Source organism: Macaca fascicularis, chromosome 2 (genome assembly GCF_037993035.2).
Source record: "Macaca fascicularis isolate 582-1 chromosome 2, T2T-MFA8v1.1".
Lineage (NCBI taxonomy): Eukaryota > Metazoa > Chordata > Mammalia > Primates > Cercopithecidae > Macaca > Macaca fascicularis.
The window spans coordinates 15,441,338-15,463,733 of record NC_088376.1 but is presented as its reverse complement, the minus strand read 5'-3'; the positions used below and the strand labels follow the sequence as shown (position 1 = coordinate 15,463,733).

General features: G+C 44.1%; 1 protein-coding gene and 1 long non-coding RNA gene across 3 annotated transcripts in view; one reads left to right on the top strand and one right to left on the bottom strand.

Annotated features, from left to right (window-relative positions):
- The first annotated feature begins 3,304 nt into the window (after positions 1–3,304).
- CCR4 (C-C motif chemokine receptor 4) lies at positions 3,305–6,949 on the top strand. The gene is made up of 2 exons (XM_015444997.4): positions 3,305–3,361; positions 5,051–6,949. Exon 2 carries the CDS (start codon positions 5,102–5,104, stop codon positions 6,182–6,184), a length of 1,083 nt encoding a protein of 360 aa, XP_015300483.1. The 5' UTR covers positions 3,305–3,361; positions 5,051–5,101; the 3' UTR covers positions 6,185–6,949.
- The window catches only part of LOC102120558 (uncharacterized), a 39,270-nt gene continuing 20,791 nt past the window's right edge, over positions 3,918–22,396 (bottom strand). For both annotated transcript variants that reach the window (XR_006696238.3, XR_012430616.1), the window contains 2 exons: positions 13,964–14,301; positions 3,918–5,793 (listed from right to left, as the gene is read on the bottom strand). This is a non-coding gene — a long non-coding RNA (uncharacterized lncRNA). The remainder of the gene's footprint in view (positions 5,794–13,963; positions 14,302–22,396) is intronic.

Genomic DNA, 22,396 nt, shown 5'->3' with positions numbered 1-22,396 from the left:
TACCTGAACCCTGACTTGGAAATTGAATGTGGCCCAAAAAGTCTAAATCCAAATATTTCCTGGGATCCCAGCAATGGCCAAGGGCACGCTCTGGGCTCAGCTATTTCAAGAGAGGAAGCTATTCCTGTGTATTGTATTTATCCTACTAATTTCTTGTTTTTTCTTTTTTTTTTTTTTTTTGAGACGGAGTCTAGCTCTGTCTCCCAGGCTGGAGTGCAGTGGCCAGATCTCGGCTCACTGCAAGCTCCGCTTCCCCATGGGTTCACGCCATTCTCCGGCCTCAGCCTCCCGCGTAGATGGGACCACAGGCACCCACCACTATGCCCGGCTAATTTTTCATATTTTTAGTAGAGACGGGGTTTCACCTGTGTTGGCCAGGATGATCTCGATCTCCTAACCTCGTGATCTGCCCACCTTGGTCTCCCAAAGTGCTGGGATTACAGGCGTGAGCCACCACACCTGGCCTATCCTACTAATTTCTAATCACTGCTAGTGCGTTGTTGAACACCTGTATGTACCAGGCACTATGCTAAGTGTTTTACAAACATCAGCTCATTTAATTCCCTCACAATCCTCAAGTATTATCATCCCTTTATACAGATAAGAAAATTTAGGTTTACACAGCTAGTGAGTGGTGGTACTGAGATCCAAACTCAGACTCAAAGCAAGTCCTCTCAACCAATGAGGCCACTGGAGCTCAAACTCTGCCTCACTCATGGGACCAGGAGGTGTGTCACACGGCCAGGTTCAGTCAAGGGAGGACTAACTGGCTCTCCAGGGATCATCTATAGACCTACATGAATCAATGCTCATTTATGATGATTTGGACCTCTAGATAGCATATGTTCTAGAACCTTAACATTGCCCCCACCCAGGCCAGAGCTCATGGAGATGTAGGTGGTGTGCTCAGATGAACTTGCCCAGGCCCCTGCCGAGGCATGTGCTTTCCTGTCCTTCACACTTTGCCCCCGGCCAGCTCTCTAACTTGTATCTCAAAGTCTATAATTTAATGGCAGAATCTTCTTCAGGCCCCATGTTTCTGGAAATACATTCATTTTATAAATTACTCTATATAATGGGCATAGATTAGCTAGTCAAATACACGTGGGATGCTTTTATTGCAACTCCTTCTTCCAGAGGCTCAACATGATATCAGCATTGGAAGGGCCCCCGGAAGCACTGCAGGATGGAACTGTGTTTAACTTGAACCCAAGCCTACCGTTCCCCAGACCTACCTGAGCACCTGTCCCCATTTCTCTTTTGCAGGCTATCTATGAATCTGGTTCCACAGTTCATACTCTGGGGAACACTGCTCTAGTTCAGGGTTTCTCAACCTCAGCACCACTGATCTTCTTGGTCAGATAACTCTGCTGTGGAGGGCTGTCCTGTGCATTGTAGGACTTTAGCAGCGTTCCTGGACTCTACTCATTAGAAGCCAGTAGCAGGCCAGGCGTGGTGGCTCATGCCTGTAATCCCAGCACTCTGGGAGGCTGAGGCAGGCAGATCACCTGAGGTCAGGAGTTCAAGACCATCCTGGCCAACATGGTGAAACCCCGTCTCTACTGAAATACAAAAAATTAGCCGGACGTGGTGGCGTGCACCTGTAGTCCTGGCTACTCGGGAGGGTGAGGCAGGGGAATTGCTTGAACCTGGGAGGTGCAGGTTGCAGTGAGCTGAGATCACGCCACTGTACTCCAGCCTGGTGACAGAGCAAGACTCCGTCTCAAAAAAAAGAAAAAAAGAAAAAAAAAAAAAAACCAGCCAGTAGTAACTCCCTCCCACCCCAAGCTAAAATGTCTCCAGATATTGCAGATATTGCTATGCCTCATAGGGACACAGAGCCTGAGTTGAGTGCCTCTACTCTCTACTCTAACTCGTGCATTCTCAGTAGAGGCGATATTGCCCCCAAGGTAAAACTTAGCTCTTGGAGGGAGAAAAATTTCTTACTCATTTTATGTATAAAGCACAGATACACATACACTGTATAAATAGATATACAGTATATCTGTAGCATTAAAATTTTATGAGGGAGTGTTAGGAAAAAAAAGTCTCAAAAGACTCCTTGGGGGAAGTGATAATGAAAAAAAAAGGGTTCTCTAACTCCATTCTAGCTCAGTGTTTTAGTTCCTATTTATGCCAATTCCTCAGAAAGAATGATATTTATGGCTCTTTTAAGTTGAACCAAAGAGCTAAGCAACTGTTGAAACACAGGGAAAGCATCTGGAAGTTGCCAAAAGCTGAGGCTATGAGAGACTTAGGGCTCATGTCCGCTCCTTGGCTATGACTGCTACCCACATCCAAAGTGAAGATCAAGACCTCAGCCAAGACCACGGCCAGCGAAGCTCCGCAATCTCCAAGCAGAAGGCGCTTGGGTGAGGGTCTTCCTGTTGCAAAAGGACTTGAAGCTATTTTGCCAGGTCACTTCACACCGGTTTGAGGCCGTGTCAACTACTGAATCAAACAATGTGGTTGGCTGATGCCCTCCAAGTCACTCACAGACACATACATTTGGACAAGTTTTTCTCTTCTCTCCTCTTGAATATCCTTTTTCTTGACTATCTCTGGCCTTCCTTCTCACTCTGGCCTCTCAGATCCCAGTTGTCAGGAGAACATGGCACATCTTGATTGCTGGTCCCTGCATATCCATGATGAGAAACTAACAAACAGGTTGCTGATCCAAAATGTAGAGATTGTTGCTACAGCATATGGCCAGTTAAATGGAATTTTTTTTTTTAAACTAAAAAGCCAAAAAGCAGTGGCTGATGCCTGTAATCCCAGTGCTTTAGGAAGCTGAGGTGGGAGGATTACTTGAGGCCAGGAGTTCAAGATCAGCCTGGGCAATGTAGCAAGACCCCTATCTCCACAAAAAATAAAATTAGTCAGCCATGGTGGCTTGCACCTCTAGTCTCAGCTACTTGGGAGACTGAGGCAGGAGGATCACTTGAGCCTAGGAGTTCGAGGTTACAGTGAGCTGTGATTGCACCACTGAACACCGGTCTGGGTGACCCTATTTCTTTAAAAACATCTCTTTTTTAAAAGCCAACAAATACATTTTTTAAAACTAAAAATTTTCTTTTTTAAAAAGAAACTGACTTCATTTTTTTCCTTGATCTTTTCTTAGCACATCTTCTTGGCCTTCAGTCTTGGGAAATGACTAAGAATCATTTTCTGCTTCCTACTTCTATCAAAAAACCCCACTTGAACTCAGTACAATTGGGTGAGGGAGAGAACTCGTGCTCACAGGAAGCCACGCACCCTTGAAAGGCACCGGTCCTTCTTAGCATCGTGCTTCCTGAGCAAGCCTGGCATTGCCTCACAGACCCTCACAGACCTTCCTCAGAGCCGCTTTCAGAAAAGCAAGGTAAGTGGGGATGGGGACATTCTCAGGGTCTTGGGTCGCACACCGCTTTCTGGACCTGGCTCAGACACTCAGGCCCCTCGCGAGTCTAGGGCTTACACTTGGCACCTACCTTGCAGCCCACACACCTTCTACCTGTCCTCACACCCTCCGAGCCCTCATGTGATGGGCATTCATTTATGTGGGGCTCTCCTCCTGCACACATCTGGCCTGAGTCCACATGCCCAAAATAAATAGATCATTTTCATTAAAAATATACACTTGTCTGCTTCTTGCTTCTAGCAAGACTCCCAGGCAAGAAATACCACACACACAAGACCTACAGAATAATTCCAGACCCTTACCAGCTCTGTCTCCTGGTTTTTTGTTCTCCTGATAATTTCCTAACTCCTCAGCCTTGTTTATGCCTTTCATTTTTACTGGTAAATGGTGGAGAAAGAGTAGAATTGTTAGTCATTCAACAAACTTTTTTGGAGACTCTGCGATGCAACAGGTGTTCAGTGTCTATTTGCATGAGTAAACCAAAATCTTTTTCTTTTTTTCTTTTTCTTCTCTTCTCTTTTCTTTCCTTTTTTTTTTGAGACAGGGTTTCACTCTGCTGCCCAGGTTGAAGTGCAGTGGTGCCATCATAGCCCACTGCAGCCTTGAACTCCTGGGCTCAAGGGATCCTCCCGCCTCAGCCTCCTGAGTAGCTGGTACTATCAACACATACCATCACACCCAGCTAACTTTTAAAACAATTTTTTTGTAGAGACAGGGTCTCCCTATGTTGCTCACGCTGGTGTGGAGCTCCTTGGCTCAAGTGATCCTCCCTCCTCGGCCTCCCAAAGTGCTGGGATTATAGGCATGGGCCACCGCACACCTGGTTTCAGAAGCTCTTTCTTGAGAAACACAGTTTGGGCATTGGGTGTGTGGTGGTGAGGGTGTGGGGAGAGATCGAATGTGAATTTACTGACGAATGTGAAAAGGATTTTAACAAGGAATGTGAGGGCCCCACAAAAGCCTCAAAAAGGAAGCAAGGGAGTGGCCTTGAGTCGGAAAGTCCTTTAGCCCTGAGTCCCTCTGATAGACATGTTGTCAGCATATGATAAATTTTAAGAAGATTTCAACCTCTTTATCTACCAATTGAGATAGGAGTGAAGGTGGTTGGGGAGATAGAGGTTTTACTTCTGCCTGCAATATGTGTTTTCTAGATCCATCAGGCGAATTCCCACTCTAATAGGATTCTGTGCATAGAAATGATTTTTATATGCAGTTTGACGATGATCATGATCATGATCATGCATATAAAATACACCCAATTGAGAATTGTTCAACTGATTTTGTCATCCCTGAAAGTGATTTCAGTAACCCCAGACTATGAAATATCTTTTTGAAATACATCCTTGAAGAACACCTGCTTGAAAAGGAGGTTTTACGATCCTCACTTACAAACGAGAGAACTGAAGCTCCTAGCAGAGAGGTAAGAACATTAGTGAGTGCCCGAACTGGAATCTGAAACAAACTTGTCTGCCTCCAAAGCCCAAAATTATTTCATCTGGCTGCAGGGTCCTGTGAGTAATCGAGCCCTTCATCTTGGGAAAGGCATATACAGACCTAGAGCAAAACAGTACGCAGCTATGCTCTGCATTTAGCAACACTTTGGTTTATTTTTGTTCTCACAAAAATCTCCTTTGCTCTTCCCCTCATTAGCTTCTTCAGGTTGGGCCCAGACCTGCCTTGAGGAGCCTGTAGAGTTAAAAAATGAACCCCACGGATATAGCAGACACCACCCTTGATGAAAGCATATACAGCAATTACTATCTGTATGAAAGTATCCCCAAGCCTTGCACCAAAGAAGGCATCAAGGCATTTGGGGAGCTCTTCCTGCCCCCGCTGTACTCCTTGGTTTTTGTATTTGGGCTGCTTGGAAATTCTGTGGTGGTTCTGGTCCTGTTCAAATACAAGCGGCTCAGGTCCATGACTGACGTGTACCTGCTCAACCTTGCCATCTCAGATCTGCTCTTCGTGTTTTCCCTCCCGTTTTGGGGCTACTATGCAGCAGACCAGTGGGTTTTTGGGCTAGGTCTGTGCAAGATGATTTCCTGGATTTACTTGGTGGGCTTTTACAGCGGCATATTCTTCGTCATGCTTATGAGCATTGATAGATACCTGGCAATTGTGCATGCGGTGTTTTCCTTGAGGGCAAGGACCTTGACTTATGGGGTCATCACCAGTTTAGCTACATGGTCAGTGGCTGTGTTCGCCTCCCTTCCTGGCTTTCTGTTCAGCACTTGTTATACTGAGCGCAACCATACTTACTGCAAAACCAAGTACTCGCTCAACTCCACGACCTGGAAGGTTATCAGCTCCCTGGAAATCAACATTCTCGGATTGGTGATCCCCTTCGGGATCATGCTGTTTTGCTACTCCATGATCATCAGAACCTTGCAGCACTGTAAAAACGAGAAGAAGAACAAGGCGGTGAAGATGATCTTTGCCGTGGTGGTCCTCTTCCTTGGGTTCTGGACACCTTACAACATAGTGCTCTTCCTAGAGACCCTGGTGGATCTAGAAGTCCTTCAGGACTGCACTTTTGAACGATACTTGGACTATGCCATCCAGGCCACAGAAACTCTGGCTTTTGTTCACTGCTGCCTTAATCCCATCATCTACTTTTTTCTGGGGGAGAAATTTCGCAAGTACATCCTACAGCTCTTCAAAACCTGCAGGGGCCTTTTTGTGCTCTGCCAATACTGTGGATTCCTCCAAATATATTCTGCTGACACCCCCAGCTCATCTTACACGCAGTCCACCATGGATCATGATCTCCATGATGCTCTGTAGAAAAATGAAAAGCTGAAATGCACAGTCAATGAACTTTCCACATTCAAAGCTTACTTAAAATTGTATTTTAGTAAGAGATTCCTGAGCCAGTGTCAGGAGGAAGGCCTACACCCATAGTGGAAAGATGGATTCTCACCCTGCAGGCAACTTTTTCTCTCCCACTAGACAAGTCCAGCCTGGCAAGGGTTCACCTGGGCTGAGGCATCCTTCCTCACACCAGGCTTGCCTGCAGCCATGAGTCAGTCTGATGAGAACTCTGAGCAGTGTTTGAATGAAGTTGTAGGTAATATTGCAAGGCAAAGACTTTCCCTTCTAACCTGAACTGATGGGTTTCTCCAGAGGGAATTGCAGAGCATTGGCTGATAGAGTAAATCCCTACCTTTTGCTGTGGCAAATGGGCCCTCTAGATTAATTTCTTGCTTTTGTGGAACAATATAGAAAACTGTTTTTCTAATAATATATCTCAGGCATAGTATATTCCATTGAGCCAGATGTATGAAGAAACAATTAGCGAAGTGATGAAACCAGATCTCAATTCTTTATTGTAAAGGATTATCTGTTCATTGAAGCCAAACTTTTTATACTGATATAAGGGTGAGGATATGAAGACATTAGAATGGTCTGATTTCTCAACACAAACTACAAGGCATTTAAAATCCAAACATATCTGTGAAAATTCAAACACAGTTTCTCACTTGTTTGTGGCCATGTTTTGTTCTAATTATAACAGAGGAATATTAAAAAGTTTTAAATAGGCTGGGCACGGTGGCCTGTAATCCCAGCACTTTGGGAGGCCGAGGCGGGTGGATCACCTGAGGTCAGGAGTTTGAGACCAGCCTGGCCAACGTGGAGAAAACCCTGTCTCTACTAAAAGATACAAAATTAGCCAGGCATGGGGGCACATGCCTGTAATCCCAGCTACTCGGGAGGCTGAGGCAGGAGAATCGCTTGAACCCGGGAGATGGAGGTTGCGGTGAGCCAAGATCACGCCATTGCACTCCAGCCTGGGCAACAAGAGTGAAACACTGTCTAAAAAAAAAAAAAAAAAAAAAAAAATTAAATAATACATAGGCCAGGAATACATTTATTTGAGGTCATTTACTTGTTTATATTTTATCTTATTTTATTTTATTTTTGAGATGGAGTCTCACTCTGTCACCCAAGCTGGAATGCAGTGGTACTAGGTTCACTGCAACCTCTGCCTCCCGGGTTCAAGCGATTCTCTTGCCTCAGCTTCTCAAGCAACTGGGATTACAGGCAAGCGCCACCACCCCAGGCTAATTTTTTGTATTTTCAGTAGAGACAGGGTTTCACCATATGGGCCAGGCTGGTCTTGAACTCCTGACCTCAGGTGATCTGCCTGCCTTAGCCTCCCAAAGTGCTGGGATTACAGGCAAGAGCCACCTCGCCCAGCCAAGTTCTTTTACTTGTTTATAAACAATGCCTTCGTAATTAAAATTAAGGATTAATAAAGCGTGACAATATCTCAATCATTTTGAAGTGCCTGCTATCAATTGAAATAAAAATAATCAACTAAAAGTTATTGTTGACATTGTACAAATATGGTTGTTAAAAAATTATGAAATTTGAAAAGTATCATCCTCTCTTAAAATATTGGCCCTAGTTTTTTTGTTTTTTTTTTTGAGACAGAGTCTCGCTCTGTCGCCCAGGCTGGAGTGCAGTGGCCAGATCTCAGCTCACTGCAAGCTCCGTCTCCCCGGTTTACGCCATTCTCCTGCCTCAGCCTCCTGAGTAGCTGGGACTACAGGCGCCCGCCACCACGCCCGGCTAGTTTTTTTGTTTTTTTTTTAGTAGAAACGGGGTTTCACCATGTTAGCCAGGATGGTCTCGATCTCCTGACCTCGTGATCCGCCTGTCTCGGCCTCCCAAAGTGCTGGGATTACAGGCTTGAGCCACCGCGCCCGACCTTGTTTTTGTTTTTGAGACAGAGTTTTGCTCTTATTGCCCAGGCTGGAGTGCAATGGCATGATCTCAGCTCACCGCAACCTCCGCCTCCTGGGTTCAACCAATTCTCCTGCTTCAGCCTCCCAAGTAGCTGGGATTACAGGCGCCCGCCACCACGCCCAGCTAATTTTTTTGTATTTTTAGTACAGACAGAGTTTTACCATGTTGGCCAGGCTGATCTTGAACTCCTGACCTCAGGCAATCCACCTATCTCGGCCTCCCAAAGTGCTGGCATTACAGGTGTGAGCCACTGGGCCCAGCCATTGGCCCTAGTTGTTAACTTTTGGTTAGTCATTTCTTTTTTTTTTTTCCTTGAGATGGAGTCTTGCTCTGTCGCCCAGGCTGGAGTGCAGTGGCGCGATCTCGGCTCACTGCAAGCTCCGCCTCCCGGGTTCACTCCATTCTCCTGCCCGAGCCTCCCGAGTAGCTGGGACTACAGGCGCCCGCCACCACGCCCGACTAATTTTTTGTATTTTTTAGTAGAGACGGGGTTTCACCCTGTTAGCTGGGATGGTCTCGGTCTCCTGACCTGGTGATCCGCCTGCCTCGGCCTCCCAAAGTGCTGGGATTACAGGCGTGAGCCACCGCGCCCGGACTGGTTAGTCATTTATTTTTTTTATTTTTTTTATTTTTATTTTTTTATTTTTTATTTGCATTCATCATCTTTTTTTTTTTTTTTTTAATCCCTCTGAAGTATGTTTTACAAAACAGAAAACTGAGGCTAACAGAGAAAAGTAACATGCTCAGACTAACAAAGGAATGCAGAGCTAGGATCTTGCTCTGATGCTAGAGTCTCGCTCTGTCGCCCAGGCTGGAGTGCAGTGGTGCCATCTCGGCTCACTGCAAGCTCCGCCTCCTGGGTTTACGCCATTCTCCTGCCTCAGCCTCCCGAGTAGCTGGGACTATAGGCGCCCACCACCTCGCCCGGCTAGTTTTTTGTATTTTTAGTAGAGACAGGGTTTCACTATGTTAGCCAGGATGGTCTCGATCTCCTGACCTCGTGATCCACCCGCCTCGGCCTCCCAAAGTGCTGGGATTACAGGCTTGAGCCACCGCGCCCAGCCGGTTAGTCATTTCTTACAAGTCATTTAAATCACTTAATTAATCCTTTCATACTATTAAGATAAATTGCTATCTCTGTCCTTACAGCCTTAATTAAGCAAATACTCCAACAAAATCTGGGAGACCTCCAATTCCTCCCAAAACAAAAACTTATCTTGCAAGCTATTAATTGAGTTAACCAGTTACAAATGCTTCTGTTATGTTTATACATTCTTGCACGCTTTACATTTATAAAGAATGCATTTCCAGAAAATTTATTTTCAGTAAAGTGATTTTAAAGAGGGAAAGTTGATGTTGTCTTCATAGAAAATAAAATAAAATAAACTCGTTTAAAGCCCCAGGGAGCATTTTTTTCCTGATTGTGTCTGTGTTAAATCTCCTGACGTGGATGAGAATCAGAGCTGCTGATGAGCCATTGCTTCACCACATGCTGTAGATGTGAACTCACCCAAGGGGAGGAATCAAAGCGTTCACTGTTGCCATCTCCACTTTGGGCTGTGTGTTGCTGTCTCGCTGTAGGGGACTTGGAGACAAGAGCGAATAAGTTAGGGGGTGGGCATGGTGGCTCATGCCTGCAATCCCAGCACTTTGGGAGGCAGAGGTGGGCCGATAACTTGAGGTCAGGAGTTTGAGACCTGCCTGGCCAACATAGTGAAACCCCATCTCCACTAAAAGCACAAAAAGTAGCCAATGTGCTTGCAATCCCAGATACTTTGGAGGCTGAGGCATGACAATCACTTGAACCTGGGAGGCAGAGGTTGCAGTGAGCAGAGATCATGCCACTGCACTTCAGCCTGGGTGCAGAGTGAGTGAGACTCTGTCTAAAAAAAAAAAAAAAAGATGTTAGGGATGGGCCAGTTCCTAGGCAGTGTTTCCTTAGACAACCTCTGTGAGGCAGGCTATGATCTGCCAAATCCTAGCTCTGCATTCCTTTGTTAGTCTGAGCATGTTACTTTTCTCTGTTAGCCTCAGTTTTCTCTTCTGTAAAACATACTTCAGAGGGATTAAAAAAAAAAAAAAAAAAGATGATGAATGCAAAGCACCTATGTTCCTAGGTCATAGATAAAGGAAAGTTTTGGATATGCCCAATCAGAAGCCTCTTTTCCTGGTAGAGCTGTTAATTTTATTCATTTAATCATAGCAAGACATAAACTTTAGGGCACCAAAATACAAAAGCTGGTCAAAGGGGCTTTACTGCCCCTTCATTTCCATAACAGGCTGTACCAAGTCTGTGAGGTGCAATCCAAGTGGCTTCCATATCTCTGCCTGAGAATGGGTCTTTCATTTTCTCAAAGTCAGTGAGAGCTCCTCTTATTCCAAAGTTGGAGAGAATATTCCCTCAGGACAGGAATGTAGAACCTCTGGTGACATCCAAACATAACCCTCTTAGAACACCCAAAATAAAGTTTCTTCCCATTAAGCAAAAGAATCATAGAAAGAAAGCCAGCATGACTTCTCTATATATATATATTTTTTTGAGATGGAGTCTTGCTCTGTCGCCCAGGCTGGAGTGTCATGGTGCGATCTTGGCTCACTGCAACCTCTGCCTTTCAGGTTCAAGTGATTCTCCTGCCTCAGCCTCCCGAGTAGCTGGGATTACAGGCATGCACCACCACGCCTGGCTCATTTTTGTATTTTTAGTAGAGATAGGCTTTCACCGTGTTGGCCAGGCTGGTCTGGAACTACTGACCTCAGGTGATCCGCCTGCCTCGGCCTCCCAAAGTACTGGGATTATAGGTGTGAGACACCGCACCCGACCAGCCAGCATGATTTCTAAACAAAGATGGGTTTAACTATAAATTTTCAGACATTAGATTCCTGTCTTTCTTGTTGCAACATACCTAGCCTAGGTGTAATTTGCTCAGGAACAATAGAAGTGGGTTTGCTTTTGGGGTGATGTAAATGTTTTGGATCTAGATAGAAGGGTGGGTTGTACAATGTTGTGAATATACTAAATGCTACTGAATTGTGCATTTAAAAATGGTTCATTTTATATTATGTGAATTTTACCTCAACAACAATAACAATAAGAGTGACAGGAACTAGTCCAGCCAATATCTGTCCCATAGTAGGCTCTCAAATTCTATAGAATAAGTAAATTAATTTCATTTGCTTCTCATGAGAAGGAATAATACAGGGTGAAGCCAAAGGGTCTTTAGACCTTTAGGGAGATTATTTGCAAGAGACTCTTATAACAATTTGGAACGATTTCTGTTGAAATAGTTGCCTATTTTGTGCCAAGCAGAATGCTAGTTTATGGAACTAATAAAGGAATAAAGAAGTAAATTCTGCCATTCATGGAATTAACAATCTGATAAAGGAAACACAAACAGGATTAACTATACTGCAAGCAAGACAAGTGTGATCATCGAGCCACAAGAAAGATACTTTGGGACTCCAGAGAAAGGAGAGGTTGATTACATTTCAAATCTCATAATATGATTAACTTTTGAAGTAGACCTTGTAGGAGAGGCATGATTTTGATGAAGGGAAGGGAGAAAGGGCTCCCCAGGCTGATGAAATAGCCTCTGAGAAGGCAGAGTGGTGTTAAGAGGGCACTGTGTGGTCAGGGGGTAGTTGTAGGGTTTTCTTGTAGTTAAAGTGCATGGGAGTGGGGCAGTGGAGCAAAGTAGGGAAAGGTGAGACCAAAGGAAAGTACAGAGCCAAGAGGCAGCAGCCTTGAGTCACAGACTGAGTCAGCTGCCATCCTGCTCTGCGCTTGAGACTGTCAGGGTGTTAAGGGGTGCTGTCCACACACCCACCAGTTCAGGACTGAAGCACTCACTCTACTAGTCATCGGGAATGTTGGCCCTGATAGCTCTCAGCTGGTCTCCCTTCAGGACTCATCCTCCCTGGGGGCAGCTCATATTCAGTGACTGGATAATGAGGAGATGCAAGCACTTGCCCCTTGCCTAGATTTGGGATAACTCTCAAGGGCCATTGCTACTCCAGAGCTCCAATAAGATTAGCTGAGGCCTCTGTTGCAACTGTGTTGCAGTTCCACGTTTCCCACTTTCTAAACTGCTTTCTTCCTTTCTTCCTTTTTTTTTTTGAGATGGAGTTTTGCTCTTGTTGCCCAGGCTGGAGTGCAGTGGTGTGATCTTGGCTCACTGCAACCGCTGCCTCCTGGGTTCAAGCGATTCTCCTGTATCAGCCTCTTGAGTAGCTGGGATTACAGGTGCCCGCCCCTAAGCCTGGCTAATTTTTTGTTATTTTTTAGTAGAGATGGAGTTTCACCATGTTGGCCAGGCTGGTCTCAAACTTCTGACCTCAGGTGGCCCGCCCGCCTTGGCCTCCCAAAGTGCTGGGATTACAGGCGTGGGCCACCGCGTCCAGCCCCAGTCTGCTTTGTTTATGCCCTTACAGGTGTGGTTTCCAAGAGGACTCCCTACTAAATCTCCTGCATGCTAATCTCAGAGCCTCAGAGCATGCTTCCAGAATCCCAGCCTAAAACAAGGACTTTCTGATCACACTGGGGACGTGAGCACCTAACATAAATGGAAACTGACCTAGGAGTGGGAAAATGAGGAGACATAATCTTTGCATCAGGGATGTGTTTCACTCATTGTCTTCTAACCATCAACCTCACTTAACTGTTGGCTCCTGTTTTCCTTTGGCCCCATAATTTGCCTGTCTCAAGCCCTCAGGCATCTTTTTCCTACACATCTTTTTTTTTTTTTTTTTTTTGAGACGGAGTCTCGCTCTGTCACCCAGGCTGGAGTGCAGTGGCCGGATCTCAGCTCACTGCAAGCTCCGCCTCCCGGGTTCACGCCATTCTCCTGCCTCAGCCTCCCGAGTAGCTGGGACTACAGGCGCCCGCCACCTCGCCTGGCTAGTTTTTTGTATTTTTTTTAGTAGAGACGGGGTTTCACCGTGTTAGCCAGGATGGTCTCGATCTCCTGACCTCGTGATCCGCCCGTCTCGGCCTCCCAAAGTGCTGGGATTACAGGCATGAGCCACCGCGCCCGGCCTTTCCTACACATCTTATTCCTGTTATCGTTACAGCCCATCTCTACCCTTGGTCATGCCACAACCATCTGTCATTCTGTATCCTGTACCCTACATCCAGTCAGAGACTGTCCACTCCATCTCCAGCCTTTCTTGACTCAAATGAACTAGACCTAAACTCCACCTATTTTTTGTGGTCATAATACTTTACCCCTTGAAAGCTTACAATAGCTCTAAATTCCCCTTTCAGAAAATCAGAAATCCAAGTGCTTTTATATATTGACACTCATTTTACCCTCTTCTTAAAGTAGATAAGGTTGATTTTATTACTCCAAGAAATTGAGGTTCAGGAGAAACAATATTTTAATCATGAATTAGGCTCACTCCACCAAAAATACCCGCCACCTAACTGCCTAGTAAAATGGCTAGCACAAAGCTCAATTATTTTTTACTGAATGAGTGGATTTCCTTATCTCTTAATCAAGTACTCTACACTGGCAATTCAAGTTTCTGTTTAACTACACAAAGTTCGCTAGTCCTATCTCCAAAATCCCCATTGTATTTCTAATAAGACTTTATGTGACCAAGTTCAAAGATTGACTGAATTGTTCCAGAAATACTGATGGGCTTTAGGTCAAAAATTACTTTGTTAAGACTTTTCATATTGAATGTAACTGCAAAAGTCTGCATTTTCACCTTTTCTGAGAAATTATGAACCAGCACTAAGAAGAATGAATTTTAAAACCCCCAAACTGCATTTGCACCATACTTGGAGACAGAGATCCTTTTCGGACTCCAAAATACCTGGATGGTCTGCCCAAAGCAGCTGAGATCAGGCGAAACCTGTGTGGGATAGGGTGAAGTGCAGGGCGGTGAGAGATGCAGCAGGCACAGACGTCAGCAACACACCAAAGGCATTTCCTGAGCAGAGGGTGCACGGTGCGCTGTAGGAAGAGAGGTGATCAGCACTTGGGTCAGAAGTCCTCCTGACCCCAGTTTGGTTCAGAGAAGCAGAGGGGGCAGGTTGGCCAAATTTCAAATTCTCAGGAGACAGACAGTCTGTGTCTGTGGCAGCGGAACAGAAGAGAGCCATCGGGTTGTGAGGCCAGCTAGCCTGGAAAACTGCTGCCATTCCTTTCCTCCTAGGCAGAAACACGAACATAAGCACATTAAACAATGCAAAGACAAATACTAAGAAAAATGACACCATTGACTGTAATCTGGAGAGGAATACTAGAGAAATATAGGAAAATACAGAAAAGATTTCATTATCTTGATAAAATATGTCTATCTCAGCTGAGAAGGCGTCATAGGCCACTCCAGAGGCATTCCAGCTAGCTAAAAATAGGAAAGAATGCCTGTGATCTCCACTTCTGTATAACATTGCTCTGGAGGTACCAGCTCCACAAGATAAGGGGAATAAGTTAGAGGCATAGAAATTGTCAGTGGCTCATGCCTCTAATCCCAGTACTTTGGGAGGCCGAGGCGGGCGGATCACTGGAGGTCAGGGGTTTGAGACCAGCTTGGCCAACATGGTGAAACCCCGTCTACTAAAAATACAAAAATTAGCTGGGCGTGGTGATGCAGGCGGCTAGTCCCAGCTACTCAGGAGCCGAGGTAGGAGAATCACTTAAATCCGGGAGGCGGAGGTTGCAGTGAGCTGAGATCCCGCCATTGCACTTCATTCTGGGCGACAGAGTGAGACTACATCTCAAAAAAAAAAAAAAAAAAAAAAAAGCGAGTCTGAGAAGCTGTCACGGCCAAGAGGAGTCTAAGGAGACAACTACATGTCATTAGTTCTGGATCAGAAAGAGGACATTAGCTAAACATTAAAGAAGCATGAATAAAGAATGAACATTAGTTAATAATAATGTATCAATATTGGTTCAGCAAGTGTAACAAATGTAGCATTCTAATGTATGGTGTTAATAATAGGGGGAATGTGAGGTGCGGTAAACGGGAACTTTCTGTGCCATCTTCACCAGTTTTCTGGAAATCTAAAACTGTTCTAAAATACAAAGTTTATTTAAAAAATTGGAAAGGGGAAGGGAAAATATCTCCAGCTCCAATGATACTGTTGAATAATCGGAACACCCAAGAGAATTACTTGAAAAACTATTATTAACAATAAGATAATTATGTAAGTTAATGAGGGAAGATGTTAATACATCAAACTCAATTACTTTTATATTTACAAATAACAGTCAGAAGATGTAGGATAACAGACCCACATTATGAAAGAGAATAGAAATAAATAATAATTAAAATATATATTATCTATACATAGTATGAAATAGATAGAAAATATATGGGAACAACTTACTCTAAAACACTATTACAGCACTAGGCCAGAACAGGCCTTATACAAGCAGGCTCAATGGTATAAAAAACGCAAATTATTTTCAGTTAAATTATTAAATACAATGTTATTCTTCAAGACATATTAATAGCCTTTTAATAATTACATATACCAATTTAAAAGTTTACGTAAGAATGAACAACAACAAAAATAACCCGGACCACTCTGAAAAAGAAGAACAATGAGGATATGCATATTATAAATTAATATGTATGTTAAATTAATTAGCTAATTAAAATATACAGCAATGTTGCAGAAAGTCAAGTGAAACAGAATGGGAAATCTAGTTTAGTATGAGATCAAAATACACGTGAGAATTTGGTGCATATTAACGATGGCAACTTAAATCAAAGGAGGACTACAATAAACTATTCAGAAGTGGGCCAAATGTATTGGCATCTGGAAAAAAAATTAAGCTTGATTCATATGTTACACTATACATGGCTTAATTCCAAACAGAAAAAATATTTAAATGTAAAAATTGGAAAAATAAAAGTTTTAAAAGAAAACATGGGACAATTTCTTCACAATTTGTGCAGCAGGCAAAGCCTTTCTAAAAATAACTCAAAATTCAGAAGCCATAAGGAAAATTCAGAAGCCATAAAGGAAAAGATTAATAAATTCAACTCTGTGAATTAAAAATATGCATGACAAAAACATCCCCAAAGAAAAACTCAAAAGACAAATGACAAACAGGGTCATTTGATGGCAGTTAAATGCAACTGAACTTTTTTCAAATTAGCAAGTGGCACATGGATATTTGTTACATTATTCTTGGTACTTTTCTATATGGCTGAAATGCTTAATAATAAGTAAATTAACATATACTCATACTATGAAATATGGTGCCATTAAAAAGAATAACTTTCAGCTATATACCTATACCATTCACAAATGTCCATAATATCTTAAGTGCATTTTGAAAACCCGGAAGTATAAATCCCAAACAGCCATTTTATAGAGGAAAAAATTATGCTTTGTATGTTCTAGGCTTCTTTAATTCTTTAAGCAAACATGCATTACTTTCATAATCTGCCAAAGCAGTAGCAATATTTCCATTTTAGGAAAAAAAGGAGAACTTTATGATGATGGAGAACTGACTAAAATAAACCACACAGAGATATTCTAGAATATAGGGCTCCCAGGTGACTTGAGCATGTGAATGTCATCCTGATGTAACACCTGCCCACAGAGATGTGCAGTGCTTTGAAGAAGATGCTGACATCAGTCCTGAGGATGGATAGCTGAGTTTGTGGTATGAGATAGGCACCAGATAGCATGCTGAAGCCTGCAGAATGTTTGAATTCTTTTGATCATACTTGATATAAACAGATGATCATTGGGAGGGCAGCAGGCAGGAAAAAGATCTGCGTCGAGACTAGACTGTACAACCACCTCTCCATGGTTACCTTGGTTAGGGAGATTCCTCCTAATTGTTTTGATGTCACTAGAAAAATGTCAGACGCAAATAAAGTGAACGGTGGTTCACATGGAGCATTGTGTGATCTAGTTGGGCTCCTCTTCATGGAATGACCAGGGAAGAATTTGAGGGAGTTTGTGCAGTGGACAGAGGGTAAATATATGAGGGAATGAATTTGAGTTGTAAATACAAGAGTTGTTTCTAATCTGAGTCCTTAAGAACTTCTTGAGGGTTACAGATCTGTTCATTCTATTACTAGAAAGACTTCCAATTAAGGTGCAGTAAAAGTTCACAGTTTGGGGATCTTCCTGTTTTCTAAAACTAATTGAAATGTGATAGACAATATACAACAACAGAAGCCTGATTGATGTCTGGGTACAAATGCCACTTTGAAAAACTGTTAGACAACTCTGTGTAAAGTTGAATATATACCTATTTTATGATCCAATAATTCTATACCTAGGTATTGATCCAAGAGAAATGAAAACTTTGGTCCATAAAATGACTCATTCAAGAATGTTGGTAACATCATACTTGATATGATTTTGCTGTGTCCCCACCCAAATCTCATCTTGAATTGTAGCTCCCACAATCCCCACGTGTCATGGGAGGGACCCAGTGGGAGGTAATTTGAATCATGAGGTTAGGTTTTTCCCATGCAGTTCTTGTGATAGTGAATAAGTCTTATGAGATCTGATGGTTTTATAAAGGGCAGTTCCCCATACACACTGTCTTGCCTGCTGTCATGTAAGATGTGCCTTTGCTCCTTTTTCACCTTCCACCATGATTGTGAGGCCTCTCCAGCCATGTGGAACTCTGAGTCTGTGAAACCTCTTTCCTGTACAAATTACCCAGTCTCAGATATATCCTTATTAGCAGCATGAGAACAGACTAATACAGTAAATTGGCACCAGGTAGTGGAGCACTGCTGTAAAAACACCTGAAAATGTGGAAGCGACTTTGGAACTGGGTAACAGGCAGAGGTTGGACCAGTTTGGAGGGCTCAGAAGAAGACAGAAAGATGTGGGAAAATTTGGAACTTCCTGGAGACTTGTTGAATGGCTTAGACCAAAATGCTGATAGTGATATGCGCGATAAAGCCCAGATTTAGGTGGTCTCAGATGGAAATGAGGAAGTTCTTGGGGACTGGAGCAAAAGTGACTCTTGTTATACTTTAGCAAAGAGACTGGTGGCATTTTGCTCCTGGCCTAGAGATCTATGGAATATTGAACTTGAGAGAGATGATTTAGGGTATCTGGTGGAAGAAATTTCTGAGTAGTAAAGTGTTCAAGAGGAAGCAGAGAATAAAAATTTGGAAAATTTGCAGACTGATGATGTAATAGAAAAGAAAAAAATTTTTCTGGGAAGAAATCCAGGCCTACTGCAGAAATTTGCTAAGTAACAGGAAGCTGAATGTTATTCACTAAGATAATGTGGAAAATATCTTCAGGGGATATCAGAGTCCTTTGTGTCAGCCCTGGTCATTACAGGCCTGGAGGCCTACGAGGGAAAAATGGTTTCCTGGGCCAGGTCCAGGGTCCCCCTGCAGTGACAGCTTAGGGACTTGGTGCCCTGCATCCCAGCCACTCCAACCATGGCTAAAAGGGGCCAAGGTATAGCTCAGGCTGAACTTCAGAGAGTGCAAGCCCCAATCTTTGGCAGGTTCCATGTTGTGTTGAGACTGCAGGTGCACAGAAGTCAAGAATTGAGGTTTGGGAACCTTGCCTAGATTTCAGAGGATGTATGGAAACTCTGGGATGTCCAGGCAGAAGTTTGCTGCAGTGGTGGGGCCCTCATGTAGAATCTCTGCAGTGCAGAAGGGAATGTGGGGTTGAAGTCCCCAAACAAAGTCCCCATTGGTGTATTGCCTAGTGGAGCTGTGAGAAGAGGGCCACCGTCCTCCAGACCCTAGAATGGTAGATCCACCAACAGCTTGCACTGTGTATCTGAAAAAGCTGCAGACTCTCAATGCCAGTCTGTTAAACCAGCTGGGAGGGGGCTATACCCTGCAAAACCACAGGGGCAGAGCTTCCCAAGGCTGTAGGAGCCCACCTCTGGCATCACCATGACCTGCATGTGAGACATGGAGTTAAAGGATATCACTTTGGAACTTTAAGGTTTAATGACTGCCCTGTTGGGTTTTGGACTTGCATGGAGCCTGTAGCCCCTTTGTTTTGGCCAATTTCTCCCATTTGGAACAGCCGTATTTACCCAATGCCTGTACCCCCATTGTATCTAGGAAGTAACTAACTTGCTTTTGATTTTACAGGCTCATAGGTAAGAAGGGAGTTGCCTTGCTTCAGATGAGACTTTGGACTTGGACTTTTGCATTAATGCTGGAATGAGTTAAGACTTTAGGGGACTGTTGAAAAGGCATGATTGGCTTTGAAATGGAAGAACATGAGATTTGGGAGGGGCTGGGGCAGAATGATATGGTTTGGCTGTGTTCCCATCCAAATCTCATCTTGAATTGTAGCTCCCATAATCTCCATGTGTCTTGGGAGGGACCTGGTGGGAGGTAATTGAATCATGGTGGTGGATTTTCCCATGCTGTTCTCATGATAGTGAATAAGTCTTGCAAGATCTCATGGTTTTATAAAGGACAGTTCCCCTGCATATGCTCTGTTGCCTGCTGCCATGTAAGATGTGCCTTTGCTCTTCCTTGCCTTCTGCCATGATGGCCTCCCCAGCCTAGCAGCATGAGAATGAACTAATACAATACTTAATGGTGCAAGATGGACTGCTTTCTCCCCAGGATCAGTAACAAGACTAGGATGTCTGCTCTTCCATTTCTATTCATATTGTATTGGAAGTTCTCATCAGGAAAACATCACCAAGAAAAAGAAATAAAAGGGATCTAGATTGAAAAGGAAGAAGTAAAATTATCTCTTTTTGTAAATGATGTGATCTTATATGTAGAAAATTCTAAGAAATCCACTATAAAACTATTAGTGAGTTTTATAAATGAGTTCAGCAGGTTGCAGGATACAAGATCAATTTACAAAAACCAATTGTATCTACTTTGGGAGGCCAAGGCAGGCAGATCACCTGAGATCAGGAGTTAGAGACCAGCCTGGCCAACATGGCGAAACCTCATCTCTACTAAAAATACAAAAATTATCCAGGCATGGTGGTGCGCGCCTATAAACCCAGCTACTTGGGAGGCTGAGGCAGGAGAACTGCTTGAACCCGGGAGGTGGAGGTTCAAGTTGGTATGTGAATTATATATCTTCCCCTACCCACAAACTGCTTAAAAGGTAACTTTTAAGTTACTTTTTGTTTGGGGCTCAGTCCTTTGGATGTTAATCCAACTGGGCTGGTGCACCTAAATAATTAATAAATATCCTCTGAACCCCATTGGTCTCTCTGATTCCTTAAAATCCTGTTATATTTCTGGGAACTCACCCATGATTGGAGACAACAGATTTACTGTCTCCTTTGTCTGTGGGACTAGAGCCCCAGGGCCAGTGAAGACCTGGCATCCAAGGTGTGTCATGGGGGAGCTTCACCTGGATGGAAACAAGCTCTCCCTGTGTCCCAGCACCCTGCCTGGTAGCGCAATGGAACCGGGGATGGGGCTGCAGGACAATACCAGCACTTTGGGAACCATGGTAAGGAGCAAGGGCCCAAGGCAGGGAAGCCCGTCCCATAAGGACAAAGGGGAGCTTTATCACCTCCTGGGGAATGACCACTAATCCAACGCCCCCAGCCGCGGCAGGAGTGGCTTTCCAATTTGGATGAACCTCGTGTCCCCACTAACAAAGTGAAAGTGGCTACCAAGGTGTACATTAACCGAGATCAGGAGGCAAAGAAGGAGGCTGATCGGAAACTTAAGAAAGGCTAATTTAGGCTGGGCGTGGTGGCTCACGCCTGTAATCCCAGCACTTTGGGAGGCCGAGGCGGGCGGATCACGAGGTCAGAAGATTGAGACCATCCTGGCTAACACAGTGAAACCCTGTCTTTACTAAAAATACAAAAAATTAGCCAGGTGTGGTGGCGGGCGTCTGTAGTCCCAGCTACTCGGGAGGCTGAGGCAGGAGAATGGCCTGAACCCAGGAGGCAGAGCTTGCAGTGAGCCGAGATCACGTCACCGCACTCCAGCCTGGGCGACAGAGCGAGACTCCGTCTCAAAAAAGAAAAAAAAAAGAAAGGCTAATTTACTAGCAGCAGCTAGTAAAGAAGAGAAGCCTGCTTTGCAAGGAGGCATGGACATGGGTGTGAACGCAGTCATGGAAAAGGCTAGTCTGGACAGGAGTTTAAAAGCTGGCCGAGTCTAGAGAGAGCTTAATGTGCATGGTGCAAAAGGAAAGGACATTGGAAGAATATATGTCAAAAGAATAAGGAGAATGGTCAAGGCCATGGTATGAAAAAAACACTGGCCAAGGGCTACTGCACCCAGGAGAAACCCAAGACCCCTGCACCTGCTGTGGAAGGCAGGGTATAAAATGTCAAGAAAAAAAGCTCAAATCTGCTCTAAAAGTGTCCAACATTTAAGCTCTTATATAAGCCAAGAGAAAAGATGGCTTAGTAATGAACAAAAGCAGGCTGTTTGTGCACTTCCTACTCCAACCACCTGGCGTCAAATAAGAGAGTTCCTAAGAGCAGCAAGGTTCTGCTGCATTTAGATCCCAAATTTGTTGCTCATGGCTAAGCCATTACACAAAGCCACAAAGAAGAGGAAAGAAGGAGGCCAACCAGGAGAAGGCTTTTAAAGAAATCAAAGAAGCCTTGACTCAGGCCCCAGCTTTAGGACTGCCAGATCTAACTAACTAAGCTTTTCTTCTTGTATGTCCACAAATGAAAGGGAGGCCAAAGAGGTTCTAACTCAAGCCATAAAGTCATGGCATTGCCCAGTGACATACTTACCCAGGCAATTAGATTCTATGGCACCTGGATGGCCTCCTGGTTTTAAAGCACTAGCTGATACTGCCCTACTGGCACAGGAAGCTAATAAACTGACTTTAAAAACTGTGAATAGCCTAAACCCGGCTACTTAGTTCCTCACTGAGTCAGTCTCAGGAGGCCCCTTCATTGCTGTGTGGATGTGGTAGATAAAGTGTTCTCAAGCCATTTCACAGACTGGCCCCTTAGGGACCCGGACATTGACTATTTTACTGATGGAAGCAGTTTCATACTAAAGGGAGTCCGTCGAACTGGGTATGCATTGGTAACTTTGGACTCAGTATAGCGGTGCAGTCTTTGTCTACAGAAACTTCTGCTTAGAAAGCAGAGCTAATAGCTCTGACAAGAGCTCTCTGGCTAGCAAAAGGCCAAAAAACCAAATATTTACACAGATTCCAAATATGCTTCTGCCACTTTGTATGTTCATGAGGTTACTTTTTTTTGTTTTGTTTTTTTGAGACGGAGTCTCGCTCTGTCGCCCAGGCTGGAGTGCAGCGGCCGGATCTCAGTTCACTGCAAGCTCCGCCTCCCGGGTTCACGCCATTCTCCTGCCTCA